The sequence below is a fragment of the Neofelis nebulosa genome, chromosome 8, assembly GCF_028018385.1.
Source record: "Neofelis nebulosa isolate mNeoNeb1 chromosome 8, mNeoNeb1.pri, whole genome shotgun sequence".
In the NCBI taxonomy this organism is placed as follows: Eukaryota; Metazoa; Chordata; class Mammalia; order Carnivora; family Felidae; genus Neofelis; species Neofelis nebulosa.
In genome coordinates this window covers 24,864,518-24,878,453 of record NC_080789.1, presented here as the reverse complement: position 1 = coordinate 24,878,453, position 13,936 = coordinate 24,864,518, and the positions used below count along the sequence as shown (strand labels likewise).

At 38.6% G+C, this 13,936-nt stretch overlaps 1 protein-coding gene across 3 annotated transcripts in view; it reads left to right on the top strand.

Annotated features, from left to right (window-relative positions):
• ELK3 (ETS transcription factor ELK3) overlaps positions 1 to 9,076 on the top strand; it is a 66,050-nt gene extending 56,974 nt beyond the window's left edge. For 2 of the 3 annotated variants that reach the window (XM_058741716.1, XM_058741719.1), the window contains exons 4-5: positions 2,318 to 2,440; positions 8,312 to 9,076. In XM_058741716.1, the coding sequence (XP_058597699.1) occupies positions 2,318 to 2,440; positions 8,312 to 8,410 (222 nt within the window). In that variant the 3' untranslated portion in view covers positions 8,411 to 9,076. The remainder of the gene's footprint in view (positions 1 to 2,317; positions 2,441 to 8,311) is intronic. The other variant, XM_058741717.1, reaches the window with a different exon arrangement.
• Positions 9,077 to 13,936: the final 4,860 nt, after the last annotated feature.

The following is a 13,936-nucleotide window of genomic DNA, read 5'->3' as shown; positions in this document are numbered from 1 at the left end:
CATCAATACCCTTTGCCTTGGGTCCTCGGGCCTCTCCTTCCCTACAGCTGATGGGATCAAGAACTCCCTGTCTGCCATCCCGAAGGGCCCATTTACTAAAATATCCTTTGGTGAAGGAAGAGGAAGCATGCATTTTGCCTGTGGCTTCTTTCTTTAGCCTCTAGCCCTCGGGCCCAGCCCATACCACCTTGCCTGACTCCAAGAGCTTGTGGAAAGAGGCTCTGAAAACTCACTGTACTGGAGATTAGCCAGGGTGAGCGTTAAGAGGACCGTCCCTTGAAAGAGCAACCCAAATAGTTTTTTCTTTATAGCCAGAAGATCTTCAGGGAGAACGGGGATGGGAGGGAGAAGAGTGAATGAAGTCATTTCAAAAATATTTATTTGCATATATTAATAGAAGATATTTCAGACATGCGAAATTGATGGCTGCTGTATTCTGAGTACATCCTGCATCCCTGAGAAACAAGTGTGCACGCATTTTAGACTAAAATACAAATTCTACACTTCATGTATTGCTCAAAAGATCACAAAGGAGTGGATGTATACTTATGGCCATGAATAAGAGAAAGCTAGCTAGCTGGGTTTTGTAGTCTAGGCTTATTGTCTCTTTCGAACTTGGGGAGCTTCATTGGTAAGTAAGCTAGGAGGCCCTGAACACACTGTTAATGTGGCATATTGTGGTTGGAATTTGGTTCCAGTGCAACGTGCAAATATTAGTTCTCCGATCATTTGAGCTTGTGCACTTGAGCCTAATATGGCCGAGAGGAGCCTTGAAGGTACCGGCAGGTGCCTGGTTTCAGGACATTGAGTACGGTTATATATACATTGAGAATTTCTCCCATGAACAGATGAAATTCATAGAATACGTCAGGTTCACTTTTTATGAACACTTCTTGAGCGTTTGCTGTGTGCCAGGCACATGTATAGAGTTTTACATAGACCATCTTATTTCATCTTCCTAGCAATCCTGTAATGTAGGCATTTTTTTCCTCCCCATTTTACAGATGAGGAGACCAAGGCAGAGAGAGATGACCTTAGTAGTAAGTAGTGGTTCTGAGGTTGGAACACTGGCAGAGCCCATGCTAAAAAAGTCTTAATCGTCAGACCAGATGGCCAGGTGCATTTGTGAAACGGCCTTGCATTAGAACTGGGAAGCACCTCCAGAACACGTATTTATCCTAATAACCTCACTGGCCATTCCACGTGTAGGCAATGCTGTGGAATCAAAGATTCAAATGACTTGGTATAAATTAGTTCACCTTTCAGTAGCTTCACAGTTTGAGAACCTTTGGAGGTTTGTCTCCTTTCCGCTGAACACAGCAGACCTTTCAACTTAGGTTTATGCCACATGTTCCCGATAATTAACAAAGCTGCTGAAGCCAATTCTAGGAAAAAATAACACTCTAGCATCCAACATGATGCAGTGTGCACACTGGAGCCTTTGCTGTGGTTCTCATTACACAAAGCACCTTACTGAGATCATAAAACCGCGGAGGGGCTCCTTCTAGTCACCAAAGGTGCAAAACCACCCTGGGCCAGGAGGTTGCCTCAGCTGAGAACAAAAGCCATGCAGACTTACCAGCTGGGCGAGTTGTTTCTTCTGCCCTCTAGCTGGCTTGCAGGCCAGGACTCCTGCTGTGTGTGTGCGAGCAGATGCAGTCCTTGGCACTCCCCTGGGAAACCCAGAGTTTTGGCTTTACACCCAGTCTAACAAGAAAGAATTTTTCCCCCTCCAAATCATTGCCAGGGAGATGAATTCTCATCAGCCCCACATCCGGAGTGGAATTTGGAAAACCTAGTTCAGAACTTTTGAAGAAGCTGCTACAGGGTATTTTAACAGCAAATCCTAAAATCTGAAAGGGCTGCTGCTTTCTGGGAAAGTGAAGCTCGAGAGGCCCTTTAAAAAGTGTGTGTGTGTAACCCAAGAAGTGGATGTCCATTGTAAGAAAATAAGAAAAGAGATAAAAATATAGCCCCTTCATGGAGTCCCATTTTGTACACTAAATCTTGTTTAATGGGGGAAGGGAGGCAAATTGAAGAGACCACCTGGACAGAAGTTGCTATAAACTTGTTTTACAACTAGAATGTTTAGGGGAGGTAACTTGTCCATACTTTTCTCCTTTATAAAATTGCTAATACAGTTAGCATTGAAGAAAATTAAACTGTGCACAGCCTTGCAGAAATAACATGGTTTCCAGATTTTCCTAAGATGGTGAGGCTTGTTTCTTGGTTCAAGGCTAGTGTACCTAGCCTCAGTGCTGATCACAGCTAGAGTCAGCGGATACCTTTATCAAAATCTGTGTGCTTTTTTCCCCAGACACCAAATGGATTGCTTCTGACCCCGAGTCCACTGCTATCCAGCATACATTTCTGGAGCAGCCTTAGTCCAGTTGCTCCTCTGAGTCCTGCCCGGTTGCAAGGGCCAAACACGCTGTTCCAGGTGAGCATTTAGAAATGAACTTGTACACACTAAACTTCTAAGGGATGTGTTTCCCCAGTAAATCCTGCATAGGTTACAGAACACTACCCTCCATTTGGTTAAAATGTGAAGTTTCTAAAGGGAGATGATGGGCTATAAAAGCCAGCCTTCAAAGGCAGACATTTTCACTGAGGCAGAAACAGTGTATTTGTGTCAGATATCCACAAATGGAACAATTAATTCTCGAAGTATTTGGATATCTTTACTGCCTATAAGAACTGGAAATTTATTCAGGAAAAGGGACAACTTTAAAATGATTTTATAGTAGCTCATACTTTAAAAAATTAATCAACATATTGACATTACTTGAAATAAACTGAAAAACAAAAATAATGAAGAATTTCCATACTGTAATAGAAAAGTTATCTGTAGAATTCTGTGAATCGTCCTCAAGTTCTCCCTGTTCCATAAGAAAGGAACATCTAGGGCATTTGGTTAAAAACAATCGTAGCTGCTTTATCTTGCACAAGTCCTGTTACTAGGTAGGCATGTTTATTATTCATTCACACACTGCAATTATGCAGTGCATTGCCTGCTATCGTGTGGTAATCAGTATTTCCTCTTTGAAAGACTCAAAGACTGTTTCTCACAGACCAAGATGTTATTATTAAGGGAATAGAGTCCTAGGGATAGGAGCGAAGCGAAGCTGGGGGAAGTGAAAACACCCTCTCTCTAGCCTGTTGATCTCATCCACCCTAAATCCCATGCCTGCCCTCCCCCCCCACCCCCTGCCACTGAGTGGCTCACCCAAGATAGTTGTAGTTCTTTTCTCCCCTTGCACCTAGCACTGACCACTCTGTATTTATGATTGCCTGTTCGCCTGGCAATCTCCACTAGACTGTGGGCCCTCAGGAGGCTGGAACTGCATCGTGTTTCTTGTTTACTGCAGCGTGCCCCCTGTGTTGGGCACATCGCTGGGCACACAAATGATGCTTAGTAATTATCGCTGACTGACTAAATGAATGGATGTCTAAGAATTCACCAAGAAACTGGAGCACCTGATGGCTCAGTCTGTAGAGCATGTGGCTCTTGATCTCACAGTCGTGAGTTGGAGCCCCACATTCAATGTAGAGATTATTTTAAAAAGAAAAGAATAAGAATTGTCTAAGAATGTTGTTAAAAAGATCAGGTCTCCATGCTTTTCTGAGTGGGTCATTTTGCTTGTCAAAGTTAATATTTACCTTCTCTGTGCCAGGGGCTATACATGCTGGGATTTAGGGTCTTGGAAGAAAGGTAGAGCTAAAGAGGTTTTGATTGCTATCTTGCTTCTCTGGTTTCCTAGGAAGGTTGAGGTAGGGACTGTATATCCCTAGAGTAATCAAGTTTCTCTTCAGGCCTGTCTTCGCATCACAAGAAATTGAGCTATGGTCATACACGGCCAACATGTTGATTCTTATCCATCTGAACTCAGGCAGGGAAACAAAAACTAGAAGCAGTGAGCAAAAAGCAGTGAGCAAGTGAAGTACTGGCAAAGTTTCAGATTAGTAATCTTTTGGTAGAGTTAAAAGACCTTACTTCCTGGTATTCAGGTTGGAGCAGCAGTCTTCTAGTATTCGAGTTCCTGATTAGAGCAGAAGTTGTTTGGAGCATGTGTACGGTGAGCTCTGTGGGCCTGGGGACTGAAGTCCTACTCCAGTCCTACATCTAACAAGGCCTCCTCCGTAGGGTTCACTAGATGTTTGTGAATAACGAATGGAATCTCCCTTCCTTCCTTACTGGGAATTCTGCCACCTGACTGGTACAGGGCTTAGTGATCTCCTAAGGAATCCATGGAAAACTGTTAGTTGGGAGTTCTTTAGGATCCCTTGCCTTAGAATCTAAACCTTTTCCAGCCCATCACTCCTAACAGTGACAACTGCCCATGTCCGTAGTGTTTCTACACACTGTCAAGATAATAGGAACTCTGGGTGTTGGATATATATATCCTCTTCTCTTCGGTCATGGAGAAACCAGTAGCTCTCAAAGTTAGTGTGCAACAGAATCAGCTTAAATGGGGTGTTAAAAACTTGTTGGGCCCCAACCCAAGAGTTTCTGATTCAGAACATCTCAGTTGGGGCCTGAAAATAACATCTTTCCGAGATCGCAGTGATGCTGCTGCTCTAGGAATCCACTTTGAGAACCACTGTAGACCGGTGGTTCCTAACTTACAATTAGAATTCTGCAGAAGAAACTGCTGCATTTAAAGACCACCTGCTTCAAAATTTTCATTTCACAAAATGTACCTCTCCTCTCACCAGAGCCATTCAAAACAAAACTACAACCCAAACTACAAACACAAGGTCAGGATGAGGAATATAATCATTTTTAGATGGCTGGCAGGGCCTTGTGCCCTCTGTCATTAGGGTCCATAAAACTAAGGAAAAACAACTTTGTGGCCTTTAAAATTTTATCACTCTTCCTATGATAAGAGCAGTTGTGACAGAAGTTGGAACCAAAAGTTTTTAAAACAGTAAGTAAAACGTAAGAATATTCGAAATTCAGATTATCAACAGTGCTCCTTTCAAACTAATAATTTTCTTTAAAAATAACAAACTTTTCACATATACTGTAAATGTGTTGGAGGAATAACAGAAATACACTTGGGCTACAGTAAGCTTTAAATGATGCTGGCAAGTTTCCCGTTGTGATAATTAGAAAAGTAAGTCAGAATCCTTAGGGTAACAGTTGACAGAGTGGAAGAGTTTTTGCACAGAAGGTCCACTGGTATAATTATTGTGGCAAGTTATAGCAGATACTGGAGAATTTAAAGGAAGGGGAGAGAAGACACTAGTTTTTCTGGAAGAGGTATATTTAAAAATAAAGTGATTCTGGTCTGAACAGTTTGGTATTTGGAACTTTTATCTATAGGATGTCTGTTCCACTTTCGAAACAGACTGATCAAATTTGGAATAGGTACAGTTAATATCTCAAAACAAGGCAGGGCTAATTAAGGTTTTCAATTAAGAAGGTTTTCTGTAATTTTTAATTCAACAGATCTAACCCAGAAGAGATTTGCAGTGCTGTGTTATCAGGGATTGTAGAGGATATACAATATGGGAATAATAGACATATAAACAAAACATTGTAGGAACCCAACAGGGACTAATTTTCTAGCTGGGGACTAGATGGAAGCTCCAGGAAACAAGTGACACCTGAGCTGGGAAGAAAGGACAGGATTTTGGGTGAGAGAAAAGCACCTTCTAGATAATTTGCATGATTTGACTATGCAAGTACACAGTCTGTTCAGGAAGGGACTGGGTGACTGGAAAAGCAGCTGTGGGCCTTGAATAGTATGCTCAGAGTTTTCCACCTTAATCTCTTAAGTAACCATGGGAGGCTTTCTTAGCTGGAGATAGTGTAATAAAAATCTCTATTTTAAATATTTCTTATAGTTTATTTTGAGAGAACGAGCATGAGTGGGGGAGGGGCAGAGAGAGAGGAAGAGAGCAAGAATCCCAAGCAGGCTCCATGCTGTCAGCATGGAACCCGATGTGGGGCTCGAACTCATGAACCAAGAGATCATGACCCGAACCGAAGTCAGACACTTAACTGAGCCACCTAGGTGCCCCTATATAATCTCTATTTTAGAAACATATTGCTGACAGCATGTGGAGAAAGGATTGAAGGGAGGGAAGGAAGAGATGAGAAAAATTTGTATTACTTCAAACACTGATGGGAAAATCATTTTTTAGATTATAGTGGAAATGGGAATATATTTAGAAGACATTCCAGGGGTAAAATTGAGAGGAAGACTTTTAGTTGGGTTTCAGGAGTAAGAAGTAGTGAAATTTAGGAAGAGACAAAGATTACTTTTGTATAAGAAGCTCACATTTTTTGAGGGCTACTGTATGTTAGACATTGTTTAGAGTGCTTTTCATGGCTTCTCATTTAATACAGTTGACCCTTGAACAATGTGGGGTTTAGGGGTGCTCACCCCCCCTTGCAGTTGAAAATCCATGTATAACTTCTGACTGTTCAAAAACATTAGCCTAATGTTGACCAGAAACCTTTCTGGTAACAGCTGACACATACTTTGCATGTTCCATGTATTACATGCTGTATGTATTCTTATAAAAAGTAAGCTAGGGAAAAGAAAATTGTAAGGAAAAGACGTTTACAGTATTATGCTGTTTGTTGAAAAAATTTGCAAACCTGTGTTGTTCAAGAGTCAGCTGTACTCCCAGTAGTTCTTTTTGAAAACCTAAGGAAACGAAGGCCCAGAGATGTTGCTCAGTTTACCCAAGACCGCATGTTAATAAGTAGCAAAACCTGGATTCAAGTTTAGGGTCATGCTCCTATCACCACTCTGACTGACTTGAGTGAGCACAGAATTGCAGGCTATTGGGGAAGAAGCACTGATGGGGACATCTAACTGATAGCAGGAAATGACTGTTGAGTCCAGTATGGGAGAAAGGCAGGCAGAGGGTAAAGTTGGGGGAATGCTGCAACTTAAGAGAGTGGACGTGGGGAGTCAATAAAGATGAAACATGCCAGAAAAGCCAGGCAAGAGGAACTACAACTGAGGAGGGCAGAAATCAATAATATCTAGATTTAAACAGGAAGATTAACAAAACCAAAAACTGACCAGTAAAATGGTCACAAACCAAAATGAGATAAGACTGCAAATAAGCTAAAGGAATGAAAATTCAAAACCCGCTCTTCTTCCAGGGTCTACGCTAAAATCAAGTCAATGAGACTAGTAGTTAGGAGCATGGATCTTTTAAAAGAGTATAAGCTATATGTTTAATAGGTGTGATAACTCAGTTGAAATGGGTAAAATTCTACAAACAACTAAAATTCCAAAGTGTCAGAAAAGAAACAAATCCTTGAATATGTTAAATGACCATTAAGGAAATTGAAATAGTATTTAAAGAGCACCCCCACATGCTCTGTGGGGATAACCAAACTTACCTTACAGGATCCTAGATATCAACTGAAGTGACAACCACTGATAAACTGCAAGGCACCAGACATAAATTATTGAAATAGTTTGAAAATTGGACAAATCTATAAGTATTTATTGTACAGTACTTCTACCTTGTGCTAGGTTTTGCAGTTTGATATTCAGTATTGAAATTTAGTATTAACTTATCTAGACAAAATAGCAATTAAACTAGAAGATAGCCGGGAGATCATTTTGACACCTATCATTCTGGACAATGAAAATCTAGTTATGCATAGTAATGTATTAAAGGGAGGCCTTTAATTATTCTTGTTCAGTTGGGAGTATAGTTGTGGTTATTTCTTTCAGACCTGAAAGTTGTCATCAAAGCCAGGTACCTTTATCCCATTTATCATCTTAGTTGCCAACAATACAAAAATTAACTTTTTAAGTATTGTTACCGTGAAGTAGGATATTATTTGTCATTGTAATTAAAAAGAATACTTCCTCAGCCCCAAAATATATTCTTGCTTTCTAAGCCTTTTAAGGTAAAGTACTTATTTTTAATAGTTACTGAGAAGCATCTTTATAGTACTCTGGACAAACCATGGCCATTTTCAAAATACTATTAGAAGTTTTACATGAGAACCAGGTTGAGTGTGTTGTCTTGCAAATCAGCATTCTGAGTAGCTTGGAACCTTTTAAAAGTATTACTTTTAAAAGTATTAGAACATGCTTTAGCAACATATATACATTTTTTTTTTTCTAGTGGCCTAGGTATTTAATAATTAGGGAGATTTTCTGGGCCCTATTCTTTGCTCTGTGTAACCGTGATCTCATTCTGTAAAATAATTTGCAACCGACCTGTCTCCCAGGGGTGATCCACCATGGTCTGTCTAGGAATGTAAAGAACTCAGGTTCTTCCCAATGGGTCTGCAATAATTATTTTAAAACTCTTTTGTTCCCTACAGTTTCCAACACTGCTTAATGGCCACATGCCAGTGCCAATCCCCAGTCTGGATAGAGCTGCTTCTCCAGTACTGCTTTCTTCGAACTCTCAGAAATCCTGATGACATCTGGCCACAATTAAAGACTTATTAACTGATGAGACAAATTTGTCCCCCTGGGCTAGTTTACCTGTGTCATGAGAAGGACATTGTGAAACCCTCTGTTAATTTGGTTTGCACTTTTCATAACATGGATGGTCTAGATTTATGTTAGCATTTTTAAAACTTTTTTTTTTATATTCAAGTATATATGAAGATCTGTTTGGCATTAAGTGAATTTTAATGTTTTTGTTTTATATCTTCTTAGCTCTTAAGTGTTGAACACTGTTGACAGTGAAGAACTTTTCTTAATGGTTTTCAGTATAACTAATAAGGATGTGAAGCTTTTTTTCTCTTTAATTCTGCATACGCTGAACTATGCTTATAGACACTATAACCAGCTGTGCCTTCCTTTGCATTTAGTTTTATGTAAATGATTTATATATTTTTTAGTATTAAGAGAAAATGTTTGAAAGACAAAAATTAGTATCAAACAGCTCTCTAGTAGAATTTCATTATTTTCCACAAGTAGGCAACATGAAAGCATATTCATATTTTTCCTTTTCGCTTTCAATTGTATAAGAATTGCCTTAGAACCTCTTTTGAACTGAAATTCAGTAAATGTCCAAGTTAATGTTTTTATAAAATAAACTAAGCCATATTTAGAAAATAAACATTCATAAAAGAAAATGTTCTAAAGTGCATTTTTTAAAAAATGAACTTTGAAAGGCTAGCCACCTAGCTGTTTACAATCTTTTAGACTCCTCCCAAGCATAAACCGGAGATGGAAATCTACATCAAGTTCACTCTACCCATGCCCTTGAAATATCTATGTAAGCATGTTCTTATTTCAAAAAATCAGCTGTGGTTCTCCCAGTTTCCCTAGAGAATCACACCTCTGATATATTTCCTGTACCAGTATGAGTTAGGGTAAACCCCTACAATTATAATTAACATTTAAAACACCTGTGCTTTGGAAGAGGCTCACAGACAACAATTTTAGAACACCAAGTATCTTCATGTGTATAGGCATAGCCTTGCCTGTGAAACTGAGAGGTAGAATACATTGCTTTATGTATTACTAAGTTTATGGAGAGAATGAAGGAAACTGGATACAAGAAATATAAAACTCTTCAGGAACCTCATCATTATGGAACTGAATTAGTAACAATTTGGAGCACTCAGCAGTTAACTCTCTTGTGTAGCACAGTTTAGAGCAGTGATAACAGAAACATCAGGCACCACTCTAAGGCACTGTTCTGTACACGAGGTAGGAAAATTCTAATGTGGAGAGAACTGGAAAGTGTCCGGCACTTTCGATTCAAGATCAGATTATCATCCTGAACTATAAGTAACCAATTTGAAATATGGCTAAATAACTGACTCCAAAGTAGGTGTTAAGTGGCAAGGATTATGAAAAAGCATAAAAAATAAAGCTTTTAAAAACACATTTCTGCAATTTTCTAAAAATCTTGAGATTTTTCAATTGGAATTAAGCATCTCTGTACATCTCCAATATACAACTCTGGATATAAATTCCAAAATCCACAGACACTACTATCACTCCCTCATAGGCTGAGGAAAATTCTGTACTAAAATAGAAGAGCTGGTCTGGGGAACTGAGATGTACCCAACATGAAATGCTACAGGTAGAGGGGGCCTTTGAGAATGCTTCTCACCACTGTCTCCACATAAGGCAATTACACAAACAACTGGGAGCTGCCTGAGGCCACACAGCTCATTAAAGATAGAACAGTGACTGGTGCTCAGTCCAGTTATGCTTTTCCACTCCTGGCTGTAACTACTGGCCCCAAGCTCTATGTTAGAACATTAAAAACAATTCATCGGATGAGTGAAGAACATACCCCAAATGGAAGATTCTTACAGAGAAAGTTAATCAATGTACAAAAACTTCAACCAAAAATATTTTTAAGTGTATATGCTGATTGGAAATATTCAAATGACTATAAACCCAATTCCTATATTTCCTTCCTTGAAATACTATGGACTCTAGCTGTTTATTAGAAACGGAAAAACACCATAATTTTTATGGATCAGAAAACTATGACACAAATAGAGAATTGGAGGTATCGAAATGTAACTCTTAAAGCTCTGCCTCATTCTGTGTGTGTGTTTTAACAGTTATTTTAGAGAATAGATTTCAAAGAACATATTAACTTTTTCCTTTTTATTGTCTGCTTGATCAGTGTTAAACTACTACTATAGCTAAGGTTTTATAGAACTATAACCTAAACGTTGGTCTCTTTGTACACACCTTTTCTATGAGTGCATATCTTCATTCACTTTCATATATGTATCAACTTTACTATTGTTTTTGTTCAATAAATACTTTGTGATAAAAGGTGCAAGGAGGCAAGTGGGTTGGTTTACTTCCATTTACTTGGAACGATCCAAATTTTGCTTTTCTATATGGGTAAGAGCTGAAAAATAAGTCCTGGCCTCTAGCCTCAAATATGATACATCAAAACATGCTATTGTATATATGATCTGCTTCAAAGAGATATTTAATGAAACAATTATTGAGGTTGAATTGGTGAGGGTTGGGGAGGAGAAAGGGTTTGAAAAGTGGTCCCCTCATCTTTTAAATCTTAAGGTTTACCAATCATTCTACATTGAAAGATAGGGTAGGTGATGAGGAAGGGAAAAAAACAAATGATCATTTCTTTTAGCTGCAACTAATATCATACTCAATGGTAACTGAAAGTGTTTTCCCCTAACATAAAGAACAAGGATACTCTCTGTTGCCAATTCTACTTCAACACAGTACCGAAAGTCCTAACCAAAGTTAATTAGGCAAGAAAAATAAATCCAAATTATACAGGATCTCTATTCATAGAAGACATCGTGTTACATGTAGAAAACCTTAAAGAACCCACAAAAAAAAGTTAATAACGTCAGCAAAATTATAGGACACAAAATCAACAAAACAAAAATCATTTGTATTTCTACACACTAGCAAATGAAAAATTCAGAAAAGAAAATAATTCTGTCTACAATAACATCAAAAAGAATAGAATACTTAGGAATAAAATTCATCAAGGAGGCACAAGACTTATATACTGAAAAACTACAAAACATTGCTAAAAGAAATTAAAGACATCCTGCATTTATGGAAAGATTTAATATTAAGATCACAGAACTCCCAAATTAATCTACAGAGTCAATCAATGCAATTCCTATCACAATCCCAATGGCGTATTTCCTCAGAAATAGAAAAATCCCATCCTAAAATTTATATGGAATTTCAAGGGACCCTGAATAGCCAAAACAACCTTGAAAAAAAAAGAACAAAGTTGGGGGACTCACTTCTTGATTTCAAAATTTACAAAGCTGCAATCAATCAAAACACTGGTACTGGCCAAAAGAGATACAGACCAGTAAAACAGAATAAACTCTCACATTTATGGCCAACTGACTTAACAAGGGTGCCAAGACCATTTAATGGGAAAAGGATAGTCTTTTTAACAAACAGTGCAGGGAAAACTAGACATTCACATGCAAAAGAATGAAGTTAGATCCAAACTTCACACTACATACAAAAATGAACTCAAAGCCCTAAATGTAAGCATTAAAACTTTAAGAATATTAAAACAGAGGAAAATATTCATGATCTTAAATTTGGCAGTAGTGTCTTACATATATCACCAAGAGCAGGAAAAAAAAAAAAAAAAAAAAGATACACTGAACTTCTTTAAAATGAGAAGTCCTGGGATTCCTGGGTAGCTCTGTCAGTTTGGCATCTGACTCTTGATTTCAGCTCAGGTCATGATCTCTTGCTTTGTGGGTTCAAGCCCTGCATCGAGCTCTGCACTGACGAGAAGCCTGCTTGGGACTCTCTCTGCCCCTCCCCCACGTGCTTGTGCGAGTACATTCTCTTTCAAAAATGAACTCTAAAAAAAATAAAAAGTCTTGTGTATCAAAAGGATGCTTTCAAGAAAATAAAAAACCCACAGAAGAAAATAACTGCTAATCATATCTCTAATGAGTCTAATATCTAGAATATATAAAGAACTACACAGCTTTATGACCCAACTCACCACCATCAACAACACAATTTCAAAATGGGTAATAGACTTGAATAGAGTTTTCTCCAAAGCAAATATACAAATGGCCAATAAGGACATGAAGAGACGCGCAACATCCTTACTCGTTCGGGAAATGCAAATCAAAAAAGCACAATAAGATACCAAGTCATACGTACTATAATGAATATAATAATTTGTTTAAAAAAGGAACAGAAGTGTTGGTAAAAATGAGCAATTAGAACTCTTATATATTACTATTAGGAATGTAAAATGGTACAGTCATCATGGAAAATTGTTTGATGGTTCCTCAAAAAGGTAAATATAGATTATGCATGACCCAACAATTCCCACTCCTAGGTATTTAAGCTCAAAGAAATGAAAACAAGGACCCTAACATATGCTTGTACACCCATACTCTGGACAGCATTATTCAGAAAAGCCCAAAAAATGGGAAAAGTCAGTGTGAAATCAACAGATGAATGTTTAAACAAAATGCTGCATATTCACAGAATATTATTCAGGTATGAAGAGAAATAACATTCTGATACATGGTACAACATGGATAAAACTTGAAAACATCATCTTAAGTGAATGAAATACGGCACAAAAGGGTGAATGTGGTATAACTCAATGTATATGAAATATCTACACAGGCAAATTCAGACACAAAAAGTACAGGCCTACCATGGGTGGAAAGGCATGTAACTCTTGATCTCAGGGTTGTGTGAGCCCCATGTTGAGTGCAGAGATTACTTAAGTAAATAAATAAAAAAGTACAGGCATACCTTGGAGATACTGCAAGTTCAGTTCCAGTCTGTTGTAATAAAGCAAATACCATAATAAAGTGCATCAAGTGAATTTTTTGGTTTCCCAGTGCATCTAAAAATTATGTATAGGGGCGCCTGGGTGGCTCAGTTAAGCCTCCGACTCTTGATTTTGGCTCAGGTCACGATCCCATGGTTCATGAATTTGAGCCCCGCATCGGGCTCTGCATCATCAGTGCAGATTCTCTCTCTCTCTCTCTCCCCCCTTCTCTCTCTGCCCCCTCCCCTGCTTGTGCGCTATCTCACTCTCTCAAAATAAACTTAAAAAAAAAAATTATGTTTATGCTATACTGTAGTCCATTAAGTTGTACAATAGCATTATGTCTAAAAAAAGTGTGCATAGACTTTTGTTAAAAAATACTTTATTGCTAAAAAACTGCTAACCAGCATCTGAGTGAACTTTCAGTGTGTCATAGTCATTTCACCAGTGGAGGGTCCTGCCCGAATGTTGATGGCTCCTGATTGATCAGGGTGGTGGTTGCTAAAGGCAGGGGGGAGACTGTGGTGACTTTTTTTTTTTTTTTTAATTTTTATTTATTTTTGAGAGGGAGAGACAGACCGACCGTGAGTAGGGGAGGGGCAGAGAGAGAGGGAGACACAGAATCTGAAGCAGGCTCCAGGCTCCGAGCTGTCAGCACAGAGCCCGATGCAGGGCTTGAACTCACGGACCGTGAGATCAT